Source organism: Plasmodium inui (genome assembly GCF_000524495.1).
Source record: "Plasmodium inui San Antonio 1 unplaced genomic scaffold supercont1.11, whole genome shotgun sequence".
Lineage (NCBI taxonomy): Eukaryota > Apicomplexa > Aconoidasida > Haemosporida > Plasmodiidae > Plasmodium > Plasmodium inui.
In genome coordinates, this window is record NW_008481845.1 from 504,547 (window position 1) to 527,522 (window position 22,976).

The window sequence follows — 22,976 nt, forward strand, 5'->3', positions numbered from 1 at the left end:
CATAATGCATATAAAATCCACCGTCCGCTCATTGACGTATCCTCAAGTCGCCGAATCCGCTGACCGGTACTACATAACGGCATGTGGCACAATTAACTTGAAAATTAACCTTCGATGGAGGAGTATATGAGAAATTTTCGACAAGATTAAAAAAAAAAAAAGAAAACATTCTGCACAGAAAGGAAACACCACATCTATTTTTTCCTTTTTTTTCATCTTTTCCATATTTTTATCTTCCTTTTTGTGAAAAAAAGAAAAAAAAAATGAGAACACTTTTCTGCCACTCGTTAAACACCCTCGGTGATATGCAGTTAAAACTGGAAGCACAAACATTTGTACACCATCCGTAGCATTTCGCGAAGAGTGAAATAGAGGAATACAAAAAAAGGCCCCTTCGAGGATACACGCATTTATATGACTTTACTCTGCCCCTGAAAACCTACACATATAATTTCGTGTGGTTGACATATAGCTGTTACGTGAAAATTTATTTTCCCATAGAAGTGTAGTTATCTTCTTTCCTGCATTTTGCTCAGCTGCGTTGAGTTTTCCCTGTGCTTCGCTCCTCTCTGCACCCCTTATGCGCATTACACCAATACGTAAACAAGCCAAACTCATCAAAATGAATAGATTTTTTTTCAACACGCTAAATTCGTCGCTGTTTCAAAACTTCAAATTTAAAAGCTCCTTTTTGAGTTCGGGATATTTTGCGGCCAATCGAAGTATCTCGACCAGAATTGGCGGCACCTCCTTCTGCGGCGAACTGAATAAAGCCAACTTCTTCGTGAAGTATTACCACACGTCTCCGTTCATCAGCAAGACGGTTAAAACTACCAACTGCAATGCGCTCCTGCAGGTAATTTGCCCACACGTGTGTAACTGAGAAATTCTCTTTTTTTTACACCTGCATCCGTTGCTGTGCGCGTTCTTCGTGCAACCCCTTTGGAAAACTGCGCTGATTTTTCTCCGCCCATCTTTTCGTGCCTCGCAACTGAGCGCCATGGTGGTCCTAATGTTGTTTTTGCGTTAACTCTGTGACGTCTTCCAAGTGGCGCAGCACGTTGAGCGGCAGATTGTCCTTTTTTGTCACATTTTCACGTCTTTCGTTTTTTTCTCGTTTTTTTTTTTGGATTTTTTTCTCGTTTATTTTTTTAATTTTTTTTTATTTTTTTTGATTTTTTTTTATTTTTTTTCATTTTTTTCGTCTTTTTCTTCATCTCCCTCCTCACCCAGAAGAATGACGAACGAAACTGCGTCAACCAGAAACTAGGCGTGAGACATGACAGTGGAATCGCCAGCCTGTCCGCAGCCATTGCGCTCATGTCCGTGGGAGGGGTAAGTAGTCACATTGGGAACCAAGCAAAGGAAAAAAAAAAGAAAAAAATAGCTAGCTAGCCCAACTACCTCTGTTCATGAAGCGAGAATAACTGAGCATTATTGAGAAATGGGTCAAAATGATAAACTTTCAAATGGGAGTGGCAAAACATAATGAGGAACCAAATATGGAACGACCCCTTTAACCGTCTTAAACACCTCCCAATGAGCTCCTTTTAAAAAAAACTCCCTTTAGGTTGCGCAAGGTATCGGCAATTTATTCTCAGCCCTGGTGCTAGGAACGAGTAGGAACCCTTCCATTAAGGACGAGTTGTTTACATACACGCTGATCGGGATGGGATTCTTGGAATTTCTGGGTAATGCGTTGCGATGATGGCGGCTCCTTTGCCGTTTATGTGTTCCCCCCTTTTGCGCATTCTTCCAACTGCGTTTCCCTTGTTGGGCCAAAAATGTGTATATTTTCCACCCCCTCCTCTTCTGACAGGTATCATTTGTGTCCTGATGAGTGCTGTTCTACTGTACTCGTGAAGGGAAGGTCCACTTTGTGGAGACTAGTGGAAGAGGAAAGTGGGGCACAACTACACGCACATTTTTACGTGCCACAAGAGTCGATGCACAAGGAGATTACGAAACTTTTTTTAATTAAATAATGAATTAAATTTTTTCATTTCATGACCAAAGTGACGTATGCATGACTGCACGAACGTGTTACACTCCTGGGTGAAGAAGCTCAATTTGCTCCACACCTCACCACAATTTAAATTTCCCGGTTCTATTACTAGTTCCGGGAACTGCGTTTTTCTGCTTTGCATCACGGGGGTGCATATGTGTAGGTATGCACACAAATATATCTGCTTGTGTGTGTTCATATATGTGGTCATATACCTACCTATATGCGCATGGTCTTACTTGCACGCGTGTGTGCAGTTATGAAGCCTTTTCTCCCTTGCACGTTTTAATAGAACAAAGCAGGGCAATGCGAAGCTGCGTGCGGCGGAAGAAAACCATCGCTGCGCAGTAACAGTAGGCCTACGTTCATTCAAACGAAATTTTAATTGCTCCTAAAATTGAAAGACGAATTGGTCACTTCACACGTGAAGATAGGTGACATGCTGGAAAATGTGAAAAGAAAAAAAAAAAAAAAAAAAAGGTGCATGGATTCTTTCCCGTCTTTTAATCTAATGTATGTACAACGCTTGGAGAGAGGTGGAATAACGGGGGTGCTATTCCCACTTCGGATATTTACACGTAAAAGGGGAAGCACACTGGCATTGGTCCTTTCGGATTGCACTTAAAATTTTGCCACTCATATTAGCAGAGGTAGGATCATAAACCTTTGTTTGTATCTACGGCCAGACACATGACTGCACTCCCCATAGAAGAAATGAGCAGACGCAATTTATCTTCCCATACCTCATGAGTAATAATTACCCATAGTTTTCAACCTCAATTCGAAAGAAGTGGGAATAAAGAAATCATATTAAAGCAACAACAATTTCACGGAGATCTCTCTTCGCACATAATGTTGGACGGACGCCTGCATTGCCTTTTTGGCCTACTTTGCTTCTTAACCCTTTCGCGCATCTCCTGGTGTAAAGTAGCGGCTGCAGGTTCTTGCTCCTTTAACGTAAACTTTATCTAAATGGGGAAAAAGAAAAAAAAAAACAGATAGCATTTTTTACTATGCCCATGAGCCCTGTCATGTTGCTACGCTTTGTCTGCATTTCGCAGAATGACTTCATTCGAGAAAGACACAATGATTTGCGGCTGAAGCATAACGCCGATTCGTTGCGCTGGTAAACGGAATTCTTTTTAATGGCACTTGAGTAGGCCCCATGTGAGGATTAAATTGACCGTTTCTGTTACACGGATGATATAATGGAAGTGTTTTTTTTATTTTTTTTTTGTTTGCACCCTCTGTTAAGGAGCACAGAGCTGGAAAAGGCTGCAAGCGCTGAAGCCAAACTGGTTACTGGACAATTTTTCTAATTTGCCTCTTTGCATAAACAACAACTGTTGCATAGTGGATGGAAAACTCAGCAAAACGGATTCCCACTTAGGATTTTTCGAAGCCGTTTTGCTTTGAAAAAAAAGGGGTCTTGTATCTGCACATGGAACTACCCTCCCCTTTTACAGATAAAGGAGATCTCCAATTGTACTGTCATGCTGAACCAAATAAACACAAATTATTTTAGCATTTCGCCCAACAGCAAAATTGAATCAGCCGTCGATACATGGTATGAAGGCATTAAGAACTATGACTTTGAATTAGGTAATAGACAAAAGGGGGAGCAATTAAATGGCTGAGTGAAAAAGAAGTCGAATGACCAAAACGGGTGCAACATATGGTGTGTCTTTATGTTGCCTTGTTCCGTCCTGCTGTGGGAAAGTACTCACCATTGAACATATTTAAAAAAGTTTTCCCAAAAATGAAACAGCGGCGAGAGGGATAGATATCTAACGGAAGAGTAATTTCGCATGTGTCACGCACGTCGAATTATTCCCCCTTCCGAATAGGACAGAGAGACAGAAAAAGAGAATTCATCTCATAAACGCGCCTATCGAAATTGATGAGCACAATTTGCCAGTGCTCCTATTTTTTCTACATTGGGGGGGCCTCATACGCAGAGGATATCCATGTGTGCACTATTTGCTTTCTTGTCAGGGCCCATCCGCCGAGGGGACGACACTGTTTTTCAATTCACCAGGGTTGTATGGAACAGCGCCGAGGTACTTCCTGCGTGAGCAGCTATGTATACATTTACACGTACGCATTACGCACATATATGTACATATATATCTATTTAATATATGTACTATATATGGACATACATATATATATATCTATATATCCACACATTCCCGTGTTGAAAAAACGCAAAGAACTCATCCTCGAGCGTGCAACACGGCGAGATAAGTGACCTCTGCATGCACACCTTTCCACATCACAGAAGATCGGGTGCTCCAGTGCCTGCTGTCGTAACAGGGGGGTTTTAATTTGTAAATATGACAGTCAAACGAATCAGCCAGGTACGCAGATTAACCAGTTCACAATTGAGAGGCGCTTTCTATAAAATTATTTCACACAATAAGCAGCGGAAATGGTGCGACTGTTTGGTGTTGAATTTGAAAATCAGCCTCTCCGTTAAATTTGTCATTTTTTTTTTCTGCATACAACTGCGCAGGTCATTTCGCCGATAACGTTGGGACGCTTGATGTAAACCGCTGAAAAAGAAAATGGAGAACTTTACCTGCAAAATTGCCAAACTGTTTGTGTGCTTCTCTGGTGGGGGGCACACTATTCTCATGTAAATGGGGGAGATATACTCCCAGGATGTAGAAGTCGGGGGAATATTTATTTTATTTTTATTTTTTTTTCCACCTCCGCAGCCAATGTTCGTTTGGGAAAACTTCACATTCCCGCCGGAACAGAGACGACCAGGCAGTGAGCCAAGTCAGAATCATCTCCCCACTTTGCCCATTTCATAAACAGATTTGTAGATATATTGATAATTTAAAACGTTTCTCACAAAATTAGGGGTAAAATGCAATTAGAAATTTGCAATTCGCCTGAAGCATATTCCATTTTGTGTAAGAGAGAAAGAAAAAATCGACGCGGTGGTTGGGGAAACCCCTTGACTCTCTCCCTCAATCTTTTTTTTTTTTTTTATCAAATTAAAGTCACCGATGGTGGGTTAAATTAACTGTTTCGTTCGAAATGTTTTTTTTCTTTGCTCTGTTTCGCTTTCCTTCCCTTTTCTTGGCTTTATCTTTTGTTTCTCTTTTTGTTTCGCTGTGTTTACCCTTTTTGGCGCTCGAACGGGTGACACTCACTTTCGTTCCATTTTACGAAGTTCCCCTTCGCTCTTTTCGTATGGAACCTCGCTCGCGGCGTTGGGGCCAAGATGGCGGCCCCAGGAAAGGAGCATATCCATTTGTTCATACATAAATGTATACAATGTATATATATGTACAAACATGCAACATCGTGAGATGGCGAAAAAAAGGAAAAAAAATGGAAAAGGCTGCTACAAACTTGGTAACCCTTTAATTGGTTTTTTTTTCCTTACATTTCATTTTTCCCATTTAGGGCAAACCTCATGGGGGTGCTAAATTGCAGATTTGCATTTATGCCGAGGCATGCTGAGAGAAAATGATGTAGGCCGTTTTTTTTTTTTTTTCCCCTCACATTGTTGCATACACCAAATTTTGTGATGCTGTCATATCTAGGCCGCACTGAGGAACTAAACCACACCGACATGCAACACCAACCGCGGCGTTCTTAAAAAAAGCTTGCTAGCATGGGACGCCGCACGGCCCAAAATAACTTCATTTTTTCCGCGCACGTGAAAACGTCGTAATTGGGTCAACCAGCGTGCATATATGAATAAATATTTTACATATGGTTACCCACCCAAAGTGTAGGAGTAGCGTCATATGCTCGAAGGCGTTAACGAAAATTGCGAATAAACAAAATTTGCAATTTATTAAAAAGAAAAAAAAAATGAAGTCAAATAAACTTTGCTTTTTTGCATCACAAGAATTAAAAAAATACATTTGAAACAATTTCGCCGACGAAGGTATATTCCCTCACCTGCTAATAATCCAGGGGCATAATTTTTTCTTTTTTCCCGAACTTTTAAGAGGTTAAATTAACCGTGACCATTTTTTCTCTTCCCTTTTTTTCTCTTCCCTTTTTTTCCTTTCCCTTTTTTTAAAAAGATATAACCATGGGTTGCATTCAGAACGTTCATCCGAAGAAGTACGGCCAGGGATCCAGGCAATGGTAAATCATCCCCCCATTTGATAAAGTGGGGGGTAAACGAACCGGCTGCAGTGGTGAAGCAATTACAATTGTCGAGGAGCGAGTTTGCTCGGGGGAGGCAAGAGGGGGAAACCTCCACGTTTTGCATTTCGCCTTTGACATCTACGTGCGCATGTGTGATTAAGCCGTATGCATATTTAACGTAGTTGTAAGGACGCCCAGTGCAGGAGGGGCGAAGGGAAACAGAGGCGCATATTATGGTGGCCCTTTTTAAGAAATACTTTTTTGTGCCACTTCAAATACGTATGGTCCATAATAATCATGTGTATCATTTCCTTTTCATCATTATGCGTGAGATGAGGATAAACGAGGGTCGCCCCACAGAATCGTAGATTTCTACGCGGAGTGTATCATTGGGCAATCACCCCTGCATTGCGCTGCTTCTGATGAGTATATTCCCCTTCAAATTCACGCCCCTTTTCCTCCCCTTTCCTTTGCAGCCGCGTGTGCTCGAACAGACATGCCATAATAAGAAAGTACAACATCAACATATGCAGACAGTGCTTCCGAGAAAGGGCCGACATTATTGGATTTAAGAAGGTACGTATATAACATTACCGAGTAAATTGAAGTTTTTCCTTTTTGACAAACTCGACGATGCGCATTTGTGCAGACAAAACAAAATTACAGCGCTTATAAATACCCATAATTTTTATTTTTTCCCCTTCACACCACAGTATAGGTAAAAAAATAGGGCAATACGAATGTTGACTCATTCAGCACAGGATGGGGATGCCCCCCTCGAGAGGAGAGTTCCCACTTAGGTGTGAAACGTTCCGCAAAGAAAATTTTAAGAAAACAAGATACAGAAACGACCCACCGCGTCATGTGATATCCCCGATTGTGAGTTTTCTACATATGAGTACAACGAAGCGTAAGGAGAGAAGGGCCGAAAGTTTCCCCATAAAACGAGTCAGAAGAATGTCGGACGGAAAGTTTTTTTTTTTTTTTTTTTTAAATGAAAAAAGAGCGCGTTAAAATTGGGTACAACTAATGAGCGGAGTGACCGTTGACATCATTGAACGCCGATGCGACACTCAGAGTGTCACTTTTGTTGTACGATGTGTCATGTTGTGAAATCCCTACTCAGCTTTATTTCTTTTCCGCTTAACACATTTTTTATGACAACCTTAATTGCAATAAGTTTTTTAAAAATATGACACAATAGTTTTTCCCCTGAATGGGAAGAAAGTACAGAGCAGTTAAAATGTAGCGAACAAATTAAATACGTATTTCTGTTTCCTCAACTTTGTTTCCATCATACCGGAAAGGAAGTTTCTGTTGCATCCGTGAAAGTAGCCAAAATAGGAGAGGCGGTAAAAGAAAAAAAAAAAAAAAAAGAAATATATATATATAAATGGCGGGTTACCTTACCTTTGTTGTATTCCCTGTATGCACTTCCCATATGTGTTCAACACGCATGAACTGTGTTCGTTTTCCTTTCCTATTCTAAGAGCATCTTACTCGCTTTCCGTGGGTTCAAAAAAAAGGCACTTCTCAAAGCGTGGAGAAACAACTAACAGGGAATTTTCACCCTCATTGAGTTAACCTCGTTATGCAAAACCTTGGCATTTCTTTTTTTTGTGATGTCATTTTGGTTCTACCATTTTTTTTGCCGTTATGAAAGTAGTTACTCTGGTATGTGTGGCACAGGGGGAACCTTTTCGACCCTCAGGTTTGATCGCAAACATCGCAAGTGAGGGTGTAGGCGTATGTACATAGGCATATGATACTCAATGGGGAGCGAAAGAAAACGAAAAAGCGACATGATATATTCCATTATGCGAGAAGTTATTTAAGAGATGTCGCGCGGCGGCCACAGATGACGTGATTGTATTTAATTGGAAGAGAAGAACCAGGGTGCCTCTTCTTCTTCTTTTTTCCCCATCTGTCACCACACTGGTACCACTTCCAACACCCACATGTGTGCTTCCTTCTGCACTCTATAATGCCAAAAGGGGGTGGGAGAAAAAATGATCAGGGGTCCCTATATTCGCAGCCTGGTGAAGGGGAAAGGACACGCAGTTTGCAGAATGTTCAAAGGCATGTTAATCGGCAGGAACAGGAACAGCACGGCTGTCGCGGGGGGGGAACTCCTAATGGAGGGTCACTCACCCGAGGGTAATGACAAAAAGGACGACCACAATGAAGAGAGACGGGATGATCCCGGGGGTAAGGGCCAAAAGGCGAGTCGCGCACATATCCGCAGAACAAACATCAAGGGGGTGAACTTTAAGGAGGGGCTCCAAAATGCAAGCTTCCTCGAATTTAATTTCAAAACGGACATATATTTAAAGCTGAACGAAATGAAAATTTTTACACCCACTCAAATTCAGAGGAACGTAATACCCTTGCTGCTACAGGGAAGGGGAGACTCCACCGAGGGACGTGGTGAAATGGCCACGTGTGGTGAGAACGCAGATGTGTATACAGAAATAATGAGAAGTAGAAGTCGCATTAATGGTTACTTGAGGGAGAGTTTCAACATGAGGGGGGATTTTTACGACGTGGGGAAGTACCAATCAGGTGACCGGGTGAAGCTACATGCGAAGAAGCCCGTTGGAGAGAATCCCCTTGGGGGGCGCCAAAATGTTGGTAGGCATGCCGATCGCAGCAGCTGCCAAACAGCTGTGCCGTTACAGACCGAGGAAGGCAATCGACGTGGGGAAAAGACAAAATGCTTCAACGATGTGTACGTTATTGTGAGTCCAGATAACACAGGTAAGACACTGAGTTATTTCCTTCCAATATTAAACAATTTTTACATGAACAATGAGAAAATTATGAAGAGCCTATCAAAATTTTACCACTTTTTGAATAAATATAATTACAAAAAATTTCGAAACAAACTCTTTAGAAAGAAAGAAAAGTTAAGATGTGCCAACAGGAGAATGGACAATTTCTTTTTTCACATAGCCTATGAAAAGCACAGAGTACGAAACAGATACATATACATCCGCAAGTACAAAAATTACAACGTCAGCACGAGCTACGTAAAAAATAAAAAGAATAATGAACTTAACTGTTTGAGGCATAAAAAAAATGTGTTCTTTCCCTATGCAGTTATTCTAACAAACACGAGAGAAGCTGCGTTTGAACTTTTTTCCTTTTTAAAAAGTTTTGACGTAAATATTGAGCTACTGGCGGGGGGATATTTGTACAAAAGAAAGTCTGTTAAAAAGTTTCACGTGGAGATGCAATCTCCGTTAGGTGATGAGGGGGCTCAGGACATGGAGTACGCGGACGAACTGTACCACTCACATGAGGAGGATCACCTGGTGGGGTACCCAAATGTGCGCAGTGAGTTCATCAAGACCAACGATTTTTTAAAAAGGATTAGTAAAAATGTTAAGCAAAGCGCCAAGGCAATAAATTACAACATCGACATTCTGATTGGTACCCCCGATAAAATTTTCGAAAAAGTAGACAACTGCAAAAATAAGCATTTGTACAATTTTAAGTTTTTAAAGTACGTAGTCGTGGAACAAGCAGAAACTCTGTGCAATGCATTCAACGAGGGGAAGCTTCAGCTTGTGCTTAACCATATAAGGAATTACACCAACATGTACTATTTTAGGGGGAGGAGGTTCTCGGCTGAGGATCTGCACAGGGGAGACAGCCCCAGCGATGTTCTCAAAGGTGATCGCTCTGGTGATCCTCATGACGATGTGCAGGAAGGACCAAAAAAAAGTTTCGACTTGGAAAACGAAGAAGAGCGCGAGAGTACTCGGCGGGGGAGACGCAGGAGCAGTCTAAATCAGCAGAAAAGAACTGTCGTGGAGCAGGAAGAAGGAAATAATGAGGTGAGTCCAGATAGGTGTGAAGAAGGTGAAGTGGAGCAGGAGGCCGACGACGGAAGTTACAGACAGGGTGCCTCAAAATGGTGTGATGGGGAAGGAAAAACCGGTGAGACATGCGTCGGAAGCAGCATCAATGGGGAGAGCCCCCCCGAAGAGCTCACCCCACGCAGCACCAAGAGGAAACTCGCAGAACGCGATCAACGTGACGAACGTGCCGATCGCGCTGAAGTCATCCGACTCCTAAACCGCGAAGGGGCAGAAAACGAAAAGAACACCCTGAGCTCGAACATCCCCATATCTATATTCGTGTCGGCGACGAAAACGTTTTGCATCAGCGAGTTTCTCGCCAACAAAGTGAGGAGCAAACATATCCAGGAGGTGATACATCTGAAGAGCCACGATATCAGCTCCGAAATGAAACACATATTTATTAACAGCAAAAATAAGGAAAAGACTGCTCTCCTGTTGGATCTTCTAAACAATAAGGAGGCTCGAGGTAGCGCCACGATGAAGGGAGTGATGCACAACAGGCAGTTCCTCAGTAGACATGTAATTTTCTGTAACACGAGAAAAAGCGTGCAGAATGTTTCAGACTTGCTGACCGAGCTCAAGTACAAAGTGAGTTGTATTCACAACGAAATGAGTTACAAGGAGAGGAGCCAAAATTATCGACGCTTCAAAAAAAACGAAACCAACATTTTGGTATGCACAAATATACTCAGCAGGGGAATACAATTTGAAAATTGCGACATAATTAACTACGACATTAGCAATAATATAAATGACTATATTTACAAGTCAAGCAAAGTGGCGCACACCAATGGTAATATCTATTGTGGCGGAAGAAGCAACTCGTTAACCTCCTTCTTTAGCAAAAAAAATACATCATTAGTTAATGACATCATTGAAAAAACGGGTGACAAGAAACAGATCGTCTTTCAAAACTTAAACAAAAAAGTAAGCAAAATGTTGAAGCTGCAAAATATGTACTACGATATTGTGAAGAAGAAGAAAAGGTATCAGAAAAAGGGAGGGCGAAAAGCTTTGCACATTTCTCCAAGGAGAAATTGCCTAAGTAAAAAAAATAAAATATTATCCAAGAAGCTATACTTTTATAATAAAATGGATGTAGAGCGTAAACGCTTAATAAAGAAGGGAATTCTCAAGGGCCATGAGAAGATCCCCAGATTTCCCAACAGAAAAGCGGAGATCTACGACAGCAATGAGTATAACTGTATGCAGAGGTTGGAGGACGGCGCGCTGCAGATTTTAGCCAAGAAACGAAAAACGAAAAAGAATAAAAAGGAGGATAGGGCAAAATATGAGGAGGACACCATCGTTTTGGACAACATGCCCACCTATGAGGATGAGGCGAAGACCAAAGAGAAGAGGCACCAAAAGAAAACATACTTCTAGGAAAACTGCCCTTGTAAGAGGAAAATCGGGTTACACCATCGCCGAAGATGCTACACATTGCATGTGGGGGAGATCCCCTTCTTGGCCTTAAAATGCAACAGAAGGGCTTTTCTATATTTTCCTTCAACACCATCTGTGTAGGTAGCTGCAACGGGGAGGTTACCGAACAGGTCAAGCACACTTGGCAGCACGCGACCGTTTCTCTCCAGCGTGGACATCCGTCTCTTCAACATTTGTGTCAATCGCGTTGGGCGTACCGCACGTGAGGAGAAACACAAAGCAGGGATTACTTTTCTCCCTTACTTTACACTCATTTTTGTAGCTCAACCGTGGGAGCTTTTTTTTCTTTTTTTTCTTTCATTTTGTGTAACTTCACATGTGTGCGTGGTAAATGATACGCTGACGACGCGGTTACACAGCACGCCGTTTGAAGATTGAAGAAACAATCGTAAAGAAAAGTAAAATGTTTGTGTCACCTTACATCTGCATATGGTGTGTGCGGCTGCTCGACGGGAGAGTGGTAAGGAAGCTTTCCATCCCAGAAAATACTATGTCAGCTTTTTCCTCTTTTTTTTTTTCCTTTCCTGCCCCCAACACTTTGTTTTGAAAGGTGAAAAAAATTGCGTCCCATACGGCGCGCCGAAGTGGGACAATTCCCCAAGCAGATGTAACGTTCGGGAATGAAGAAACCTGTTCGTATATTTTTTTCCCCTTATAAATCGTCTAAGTAGTGCGAAGCAATCGCTTTCGTCCGTGATGTACAGTTGCGCAGGTGCATGCTTTGGAAAGCAGTCAAAAGGGGACATGCACAACAGGGGGGGACCAGGACGATCACTGCATAGGATCACTTTGCGCAGTGGAAACTGGTCACTCGACGATAGCGATACTTACTGCAATTATTACGGCGATTATGAGATTTGCGCCTTCCCCAAGGGGAAGTAACAAAAAGGTGATTATTTCGAGGTGATAAATCGATAAACAGAATGGCGCAATTTTCTAAATGCCCTCTATGCCCTTGATATTTATCATGATTACTTTGTCATACGCCATTTCAACTTGGTGAATTTCGCACAAATCGCATTTTTTGTCGCTTTAGTTTTGCGTAACTGTTCTCAAAATGGCAAAATTACACATAAAGTAAGTTCAAAAGGGAGTTCGCAGTTTTCGTTGGAGGTTTTTTTTTTTTTTTTCATTTTTAGAAAATTTTGTATACCGAATAGACGAAAAAAAAAAAAAAAAAAGAGAATTTTCTAAATGCATGGATAAAGAATAATCACTCGGGAAAAATTACAGCAAAAGAGAAAGCATATAAAAAAGGTAAGCAGTGCGGAGATGTTCATATATGCATTACATATACGTAGGTATACCAACATGTACAAGTTTTTTTTGCGTAATTTTTTAATTTCTTTTTAAGATACTGCAAAAACTTCCGTGTGGTTCCCCTGTTAATCCGCCTTTTATGAAACTTACCCACTCGCCTCTTCGTTTTTTGAATGAATGAGCGAGCACGTTAGCGGATGCCTACCATCGTATGCATACCCCCCGTACATATACATACGCACGTACTACGTACCATGCACCATGTACGGCACACGTCGTATATATGTTGTGAAAGTTTATGCAATTCCCCCCCTTGTTTCTGTTTTATGTGGGGCGCTGTGGAGCGTGTAAGCGGCCCCGAACGTTCGCAACTGTGGACGTGTTCATTTGCGTGCAGTTCACCCCCCCTCCTCCATTCCCACGCCCAGCACGGGAATTTCGCTTTTGCATCATCCTGCGCGCAGCCTGCATCCAGGTGAGCGAGGTGATCGAGTTGAGAGGCACGAATTGGTTTTTCGCGCGAACGTGTATTAATGACTACACCGTGTATGATCGCTTCGCGCATACAGTAGGGCAGTTTACTCTAATGAGTGCGTAATGCACGTATCTTGCCCCCAATACCACAACCAGTAGCAGCAACACCCTTCCGAGTGTGCGAACAAATGGGTGTAAACCCCTTCCGCACGCCCAAACGTGCAGATAACTACGCAGTGTGTGTTTATGCCCCCTTTAAGAGGTGTGAACTCATCCCGCAAATAAATTTTGTTTCATGTTTTTATATGCCTCTTAAATCGTTACACATAATTTAGTTGAAAAGTTGAAGCTCCATTTACTGACCGCAGTTGAAGGACAAGTGAAATTTCTCCCTTTAAAATGACAAAAAAAAGAAAAAAAAAAAAACTGAAACGAGAGATGATGAAAGAGCTCATTTAAAAAGATAACAAATGTGTCTTATACATTTTTGAAGCGCATAGCAAACTCCTGCGCGATTAATTACTTCTTCTCTTTCCAGGAGTGAGCACTCTCTCCCTGTGTAGTGGTGAGTGTTTGCATTTGAGTTGGGCCTTGTTTTATCGCGCCCCTCCACACGTGGCTACAAGTGTTTATGCACAAGTGAACATTAATATGTGAAGATTGACGCGCTCTTCGGCGGAACACCTCCCTATGGGAACCCACGATTGTAGATACTGTTCGTCCATTTATCTAATGCGAGAGAATCTGTTAATTTATCATTGCGTCGTGTTGAGGGCGTACACGTACACCAGTTTCTGAGGGCCCTTTTTTTTGTTTTCCTTTTTTTTTTTTTTTATGTATTCACCTGTGCATTGTGCATGTGGAAGGCATGTCAATCGGTTGCGTAGTAACAAAACTGGACAAGTGTACACATCAGAAGGATGAATTTTGTGCACCAGACATATTTGTTCTTGCCCGATCTGTTTTTGTTTTCGCCCCTCGAATTAATTTAACTTTGCCCCGTTGATTTCCCTGCACGTCCTGAGCGACCATTTGCACCTCACCCAATCAGCTGTAATACACCACGTGCACGACGTAAGAATTTCTTTTCCCCCTCATATCACACGAACATATATTTATATATCCACACCAAGCAACGCTCATGAATGCATACAACACTGAAGGGAGGTATTTGTTAATAATATACGAAAAGGTATTTAAAATAATCTACATAAAGAATTTAAAAGACAACAAAAATGAGAAAGTCAAAGTGCCATCCCTGTTTATTTTCCGCGATAGTGGAAAGTGCACTGAGAAGTTAATAAATAAAGATAAAATCAGGAAGAAGAGCAAAAAATTTGGAAGCATCATAAGTGAACTAATCATAGATAACATAATTGGCACCATCGAAATTAGAGACGAGTTATTTCTGTTCGTAGTGGACAAATGGAAACTACTGTGTAAATTTTTTTACTTAAATAGATATAGGAGCATATATAAGATAGAGAAGGTGCATTACATCCCTTACAATATTAACATAGTTTCCATGAATACCGTTATTAGCAATGCACTGAACATCGATGACAACTCCAATAGTTATTTTATTAATCACTTGGTCAACCATGCAGATATAGCCAAAGATTTTGAGGTCATAAATAACAGCAGTCAAAGTCACGGCACGTCGGTGGCGAAGCGCGTTGCGAGTGCTAGTGACCAGCGGAGTAGAAGCGTAATTCGCGGCGGCAATGACAGCGGCAATGGAAACGGTAATCATGACAAGCCGGGCAGGGCCCCGCAGAACGCCAACTCGAATGATCCCTCCTACGAGCCTAATAGCTCAGACAACGGAATTGAGAAGGACTACAAAATGGACGAGGAGAATATGTACAACAGACATTTTGCAAATAAAAGTAGCAAGTTAAATGGAGACAGAGCTAGGAGAAGAGGGAACAAATTTGGAGCTGAATTCGAAATGGAGGTCGAACCCATGAATCATAGAACCCACAGAAGTGGCAACTACAACAAGAAAGAGGAGAAAAATAAAAAAATCCTCAATTTTAATACTGCGAAAAGGTGGCTGACCAATCAGTTCAACCATAAAAATCTTTTGAACATCATTTCGGACATAACGAATTATGACAGCCGAGGGTTCGGCGAGGGTGATGTGAGATCTTCCTCTCGGGCGCAGCCCGGTGAGCGCGTTGCAAGGGACGTTACTGGCGGCGTTGTTAGTAGCAGCCACCCCCACAGGGGAACGCAGCGGAACGAGGAAGAAATGATTAACACCAATTCGTCAACGCTGGACGAAAACGAATTTATGATGCAAGTGCTGAACGATAAGGAAAAGTGCACTCAGCAGGGGAATGGAGGCGTATCGAATAAGATAACTAATAGTGAGCATAACTGCAAAGGTCAAGGCGCGAGGGAAAAGGAAAATGGCAGTAGTACCTACGATGCCAATAGTAATGACGGCAACGTACGTTACGGTAGGAGTGATCAGCAAAGTATGAGGACAGAACCACACGCGTCTTATACGAATAAGGAAGATGCTCACAAAAATGATCCTATTGGCTCTTCAAAGATAAATGTTAACTTGATTGACGATTTGTTTACAGATAGGAAGAAGGACAGTGAGGGGTATCCAGTTGGTGGAGACCAAATAGATAGGCAAGCCAACCAATTAAAGCACCTACTGCGTGATGGTACGAAGGAGTCCTATCAAATCAGACGAAAGAATGACCATAATATTTTTCCAACCTGTGGGGAAAATGAGAAGAGGTCTAGTTTGTTCCCATCCGGAGGAAGCCTTCCCAGAGACAAAGGTGACACGGGGGGCACCGAAGCAGCAGTTGGAGAGGTGCCAGCGAACGGGAATAACGGCAATTACTACGAAAATTTGATGTGCATTTATAATGCTGAAAAGAAGGGAGTAGTGAGCTCAAGGAAAGAAGACACTAGTGGTAAAGTTGAGGAGGATAAGGGAGTACCAACCGAGGGAGGGAACAACTCAGTAGGGGATTCTCAAAAAAATGCAGAAGCAGAAAATAAGGGAGACCTCAAGGACCTCATTAACAACTCCTACTTCAACCTAAGGAACAACCTTGTTGTGGTGGAAAATAGCGAACATAGTGAAAAGAGGAATTCCTATCCCCTCAGCTTCAAAAACGCAAATGACGAAAGCTTAAAAACGGATGAAAAGAAGATGAATATAAAACTGGACATGCACAAAATGTTAAAAATGATACAGAAGATTCTTACAGTCCACATGTACTACTCATATGACTTTGACTTAACGCAGTGCATTCAAAAGAAGATGAAAAAGAATATTCAAGAGGTAGATGTAGAACCCATGTTTTCTTCATCGTCCACTCATAGGAAAAGGTCCTTCCTAAATGTGAGCGAAAAGAATTTCATGTGGAATTATCAAATGATTAAAAAGATCAAGTGTAAATGCAAAATTGATGATAATTGGTTCTGCTCAGTAATTCAGGGCTACATTTCTTACACCTCTATTGAGATGAATAGGAAGTGTTTAGAGCTGCTCCTCATTAGTCGTCGCTCGTCCGTCTTGGGAGGGACGCGATTTAATAAGAGGGGCATCAATGATGATGGGTATGTGGCTAACTATGTAGAGACGGAGCAAATTGTAAGAATTAATAATAGGAACCTTACCTATTTGAATCGGTTTGACAAGGTTAACATGGCTGTCGATAATGTGAAGAAGCCGAAAGGGAGTGAGAGAGGAGGCTCATCTGTTGGTACCAATTTTGGAACCCCTGACAGGAGCGAAGTGAATAATTTGAGAGAGGAAGAAAATAGCACCGTGAGAGTAGCTCCTCCAAAGGTGCTGCCACTTACAGCCAGTGCGCCAAATAATGGTCGAAAGAATATACATGAGGGGGAGTCGAATGCGTTGGGAAAAATCTCCTATCCACTGGAAGAAAAAAAGGCGCGAGGTGGGGAAGGCACTGCTGAGGCGAGTGTTAATAATGAGAAGTTGATCGGCGGGGAAAGCGGCCCAGCCAGCCAGGGATGTATCAACAGTGACAGCAACTTCGAGAACAGAATAATCTCCCTAGTCCAAATAAGAGGGTCGATCCCGCTCTTCTGGAAGCAACATTCCATGTCATCCCACGTAAACATACAGCGGTCTTCACTGCTAAGCATCAAGGCCTTCAAGGAGCACAACAAAAAGTTGATAACAAATTATGGCAACAATATTTACTACATAAATCTTCTCAGCCAAAGCAAAAACAACGAAAAGAAGCTGACCAAAAAAATGATTGAGCTGATTAACTATATTAAGAAGGACAAGCATTACAAGGAGAAAAATTTTATTAACTACATTGAGTATGACTTTCACATTTCCGTAAAGAACAAAAGCTTCGAAGATGCCATGAACGATTTTATTAACAAAGTTCTACTCAAGGAGATAAAGAATGTGTCCTTTTTTATGGAACCGTCCAACAGTGTGATCGAGGGGGGCACTAATACAAACAGGAGTAGTAGCAACAATGTCATCGAAAACCACCCATGCGTTTTTCAAAACGGAGTGTTTAGAACCAACTGTCTGGATTGCCTAGACAGAACTAACGTCTTCCAGTACTACTACACGCTGTTCTTCATCCTGTATGTGTTGCATGTGTCAAAAAATGACATCTATTTAAAGCCAGTGAAAAAATCGCACCTGTGTTTTTACAAGAATTTTAATACACTCTATAATAGCAAGAGCGTGACCATAGTGACTACTCTCCCGACGGACAGCTACCTGCTGGAGCTTTCTGAGAAGTCCAGCATTAAGAAGAATTACGACTACAGCAAGGGGAGCAGCAACAGTAGTGGCAGCTTGTTTGACGATTATTGCTATGTCAACGAAGGAGGAGCCCCCCACAATGAGGAGGGCGTGAACAGTACGAGCAGCGTGAATAATACGAGCGGCGTGAATAATACGACTGGCGTGAATAATACGAGTGGCGTGAATAATACGAGTGGCGTGAATAATACGAGTGGCGTGAACAATACGAGCGGTCTGAACAATACGAGCAGCGTTAACAATGAGAGCAGCATCAACGATACGAGTAGCGTTAAAAATGGCGGAAGCAGCCTGAACAGAGGCGGCGGCAGGAGGGAATACCTCAAGACCGAAATCATGAGCAGAATGGAAAAGGAGGAGAAGAAGCATAGAATGGCTTACAGCAATTACGAGAAGGAAGATGAGAAGAAGTTTAGCAGTCGACAGGAACAACCCGATGAATACGTACACATTTTGAAACATTTCTTTAAAAAAATGTGGGTAGAAAATGGAGATATTATTAGTACTCATTACACAGGAACGGGCAGCGTCTTCTCTTCGCAAATAAATGTAGGAAGATCTTCCCTAAGCACAAACATTGACCATGCAATTAAATCCATCGAGAGGTTCTATCAAAATAACTTTGAGGATAATTTCAGACAGGAGTGCATCGATATTATTTTATGCACAGGTAAGTATAGCAAGAGCAAGAGAAGAAATTTTATAGGGGCCGATTTTAACTATTTTTTGAATTACGGTAATTTTATGAATAAGGAGGGCTTCCTCGGTTTAAGGGGAAAGAATATGGGCCTCTCGATTCCGTACCTACCCTATGGAAGGAATGCACAGATGAGCAAAGCGCATCCGAGTGAGGGACAGATCCAAACCGAGCGGGGTACCTCCAACGAGAATTACCCCAGGGGAAGAAGAAAACATAAGGCATCCGAGTGCAACACCAGTAGCAGCGATTCCAGTGAGAATTCGATTGAAAATAGTAGTAGCCTGCTCGAAGAGGAGCAAGACGAGGATGAAGGGCGCCTATCAAGGGGGAGAAGCAAGCAGGGCAGAATTAGTCGGCCCAGCAAAAATGCAGAAAGGAAGAAGCTCGAAGGAAGGAGAGCTAAGGAAAGACATTCAGAGGGAGAGGATCCTCTCAGCAGAGGCCTAAATTTTGAGGATGACAAAGGGAAGGACGCTGGAGAGGAGTCGGAACAGCAGGAGGAACACGCATACCAATCACCTCACGGGAAGGAGTCACGTAAAATGCACAAATCGGTAAAGCGGGCCAAGATGAGGAAGACGAAGAAGGTGCACCTGGCGCAGAGCGAAAGCAAGGAGGGTATCCATCCAAGGAGGGAAAAGTCCTACTGTAAATCTACCTCCATGAGTGATGTCTACTCAGGAACAAATTTGAACAATGACAGCAGCGCAGAGAACACGGTAAACAGCCTTAGTAGTAGTTGCAGCAGTGGTAGCACTGGAGAGGGAGAAAGCAGAAGAGGAAGCAGATGCGGCAGTAGCAATTCGGACAATAATGTCCAGAAAAAGAAGAAGAAGAAAAAAAAAAAACGAAAAAATGTAAACAAAAAGGGCAAGGAAAAAAAAAACAAAAGCGATCTAGTGTACATGAAAAATCTGTATAAGAAAAAAAACTATATATACAATGTGAGGAATAGGAACAAGTACAGCGATTATCTAAGTCACGATCTTATAAATCATTACTACGTGGATTTTGATGACTCCAAAATGGGAAGTTCCCAAAGAAAAAAAAAAATGACCAATAATGATTATGAGGAAAAAATTGTAAAACTCTGGGCAGGCACATGGAATCTATGTGGAAATGACTTGTACGAACTGAATGACATGTCTTCCTGGTTGAATCAGATCAACGAGTGCATTGACATGTATGTGTTTTGCTTCCAAGAGGTGGTCGAGTTGACGGGATTTAGAATTTTGATGAACATGAAAGACAAGTTTAAGGAGAAAAAGATCGAGCAGAAAATTACCCAGTCCCTGGCAGAGATGTCGCAGAGGCAAAAAGAGATGTACATTAGGAGTAAAATCGGCACGAACGCGTACTTTGCAAATGGCACGATTAATGGTGAGAACGAGGGACATAAGGGCGTCATCAACCCCTCCGTCTGCACGCCACACCATACGCATGATAACGACGCCAGAGTGAACAACGAGGGAATGAATAAGGATGACTACTACGAAAATTATTTGAAGTCTTTTAACGAGTCGTACATGTGCGAGGGCGCGTCCTCCGTGGGGAACACCTTCAATGCTGTCAACATTGCCAATGGTTCCAACGCTGCTAATGCCCCCAACGTGGAGAGTGCGACTCAGAAGGGGGACAGGCGAAGCTTCGATCAGAATGGCGTCCTTGACATTTCGAAGAGTTGCTTCCTGAACAATTACTTTAATAATTTGGAGGAGGAGCAGGAGCAGGCTCAACCCCTTTTTTCCCTTGCGTCGGGTTCGCCTAGCGCCCAGGATGAACAGAGCAAGTTGCTCAATCTGAGCACTCTCAACATGAACATGATGGCCTCTGAGGACCCCCTCAGTAAGAGCCTCCACTCAAGAAAAAGCACAGATTTCATCATTTTACCTGAAGAATCAAGGAAAAATGAGCTAATGAGAAATACACGACAAAAGAGCAGCCCCACCCCTACGAATGTTCAGGAAAGAAATCAAAGTGGCAATGCGCTAAACGTTTTGGAGGGTCGGGATAACAAAGGCGGAAAGCTTTTAGGGGAGAACATGATAAAAAGCAATGACACAAATATCAGCTCCAATATAAATGAGCTCTTTGACATTAACCATATGAATAGTTCCAATAGGAACACAAACAATGGTGTATGTAACAACAGAGACGTCTTCAACTTGGTCGATCATACATACGGTATAAATCATCCCCCGAGGGGAAGTAACCCCAGTGGGAAAGCAGCCCGGTCCAAATCGAACGATGTGGATGTGCATAATAAAGGACACAGTGAAGAGGATAAACAGTATCGAGTGGAAAGAAACAAACAGTGTCATATCAAGCCGAGGGAGGAGAAAATTAAGGACGATGAAATGTGTGGCCACTCTCAAAATCGGAAGAGAGAGGATACAAATAGTTTTCACATTTCGAGCATTCAAGATGTTTTTCAAGAGAGCAAAAGAAGTAGCTCGGTTAATTTGATACAAGTGGCACGAGACGACATGGATGGTTGTCCTAGAGGAAAGAAGGGTTCCAGGACGCATAGCGACGTGGAAGGAAGGAACAGGCAGAGGAATGGGGCCTCGGATGAGTATCCTGGCAGTGATTGTATGCGTGGCGAAGAACAAATACCTTTCAAAACTAACGACGCTTTTTTGAAGAACGAATCAAATAAGTACTTTTTAAATTTGAAAAAATTTAAATATGTGAAGCTGAAGTCTGTATCCATGATAGGACTCTTCATCATCATTTTTATTGATGAGGGGTTAGTGGACTACATAAGAGAAATTGAGGTTTGCAAAGTGAAGGTTGGCTTGAAGGGCAACACGGGTAACAAGGGAAGTGTGTCGATAAAATTTCGCCTGGGGTTTAACTCCTTCTGTTTTAACAACATCCACTTGGCATCAGGCCAAACGAACATCTTCGAAAGGAATAATCAAATGCAAAGCATTCTGAGCAACAGCTTCCAGAACCAAGAACTGAATAACCTCTTTAACTTTGACTACTTCTTCGCATGTGGAGACTTCAATTTTAGGATCAACAAAAGTCATGAAGAGGTTTTCAAATCCATTGCGAATAAGGATGCCAACCAGTTGCTGAATTATGACCAGTTCATTTACAACAAGCTCTACAACATTCTTCCCTTTTGCCTCTTCTACGAACACCCCATCATGTTCAACCCCACGTACAAGTACAAGAAGAACTCCAACATGTACGACGTGCGCCGGACCCCCGCCTGGTAGGTCGCGAGAGGTAGCGGTGGTAGCAGCCGTGGAGGCAATGGCACTGCCCCCATGTGTAGGCCCAAGTTCATGTGTCATTGTTTATTTTTTGCATATATTGGTGTGTACGCCGCTTCACATGCCGCGCTGTATAGCGGTGTACGTACCACTGCACGTGACACGCCCCTCATCTGTTCACGTTTCTCTCTCCCCCCCAAGGTGCGATCGGATACTGGTGAGCGGGAAGCTAATACACCTGTCGGAGCTGGAGAAGAAGCGGAAGGAACACATGACACAGGCGTTGCAACAGGAGAAGGACGACGTGAACAACAGCAAGAGCGACCATCTCAAGGACACCCAAGGGGAAAAACAACTCGCTAGCAACAATCCGGAGGGTGATCACCCGAATGATTTTTACTATAACGATAAAATATATTTTAAATACTTAAATTACAAGACACACAACAATTTCTTCTCAAGTGACCACAAACCGGTGAGTGCAATTATAGAGTTAAAAGTTTTTTTCGACAAAAAGGACATCGAATATAAACTTCGTAACTCGTACAGTATTAAAACAAATGAAGACTTCAACAGTTTTGTAAAAAATTCGAGCAACACGAGCAACAGCAGTAACAATAAGAACAGCAATTTGCTGGACTATTTTTTTCCCAATAATTATGGCCTAAGCAAATACACGGCCTACCCCATCTCGCAAATTTTGAATTACTCAAATAATTTAAATAGCAAGTTTAAAAATGAAATGCATGACGATTCGTTTCATGAGGATGCGCTGAAGAATGTGGATCGACTGGACGATTTTAGCTGCGCCAAGTGATGACACGGCGTAACTTTTCTTTTCTACATTTTGAATGAGAGGAGGAAGTAAAAAATGAGGAGATTAGCGGTTTGAGTATCGCTCTTTGAGCATTGCTATTTGCGTGTTCCAACATGCCCTCTGCAACGCGAAAATGTTTACCTGCCTGCAGCATACACGTGTGTTTGTCCATACATTTACGTGTTAACAATGAGGAGATGCCAACCCAAGCAGGGGAGATAAATAACACTGATTTGCAAATGTGTAATGAAGGTGGGAATACACATGTGGACG

General features: G+C 42.2%; 4 protein-coding genes across 4 annotated transcripts; all 4 read left to right on the forward strand.

Annotated features, from left to right (window-relative positions):
• Positions 1 to 622: 622 nt before the first annotated feature.
• Positions 623 to 1,863, forward strand: C922_03004 (F-type H+-transporting ATPase subunit C; the record flags this gene model as incomplete). Its single annotated transcript, XM_008818598.1, has 4 exons — positions 623 to 856; positions 1,234 to 1,335; positions 1,571 to 1,691; positions 1,820 to 1,863. 4 exons carry the CDS (start codon positions 623 to 625, stop codon positions 1,861 to 1,863), a joined length of 501 nt encoding a protein of 166 aa, XP_008816820.1.
• Positions 1,864 to 3,024: 1,161 nt separating this feature from the next.
• C922_03005 (hypothetical protein) lies at positions 3,025 to 6,846 on the forward strand (the record flags this gene model as incomplete). The annotated part of the gene is made up of 8 exons (XM_008818599.1): positions 3,025 to 3,131; positions 3,261 to 3,303; positions 3,472 to 3,607; positions 4,001 to 4,065; positions 4,287 to 4,365; positions 6,058 to 6,121; positions 6,601 to 6,700; positions 6,838 to 6,846. The coding sequence occupies 8 exons, from the start codon at positions 3,025 to 3,027 to the stop codon at positions 6,844 to 6,846; spliced, it is 603 nt and encodes a 200-aa protein (XP_008816821.1).
• Positions 6,847 to 8,133: 1,287 nt separating this feature from the next.
• On the forward strand, positions 8,134 to 11,376 carry C922_03006 (hypothetical protein; the record flags this gene model as incomplete). Its single annotated transcript, XM_008818600.1, has 1 exon — positions 8,134 to 11,376. The coding sequence occupies one exon, from the start codon at positions 8,134 to 8,136 to the stop codon at positions 11,374 to 11,376; it is 3,243 nt and encodes a 1,080-aa protein (XP_008816822.1).
• A 2,935-nt stretch (positions 11,377 to 14,311) lies between these two features.
• C922_03007 (hypothetical protein) lies at positions 14,312 to 22,703 on the forward strand (the record flags this gene model as incomplete). Its single annotated transcript, XM_008818601.1, has 2 exons — positions 14,312 to 21,885; positions 22,088 to 22,703. 2 exons carry the CDS (start codon positions 14,312 to 14,314, stop codon positions 22,701 to 22,703), a joined length of 8,190 nt encoding a protein of 2,729 aa, XP_008816823.1.
• Between the last annotated feature and the right edge of the window lie 273 nt (positions 22,704 to 22,976).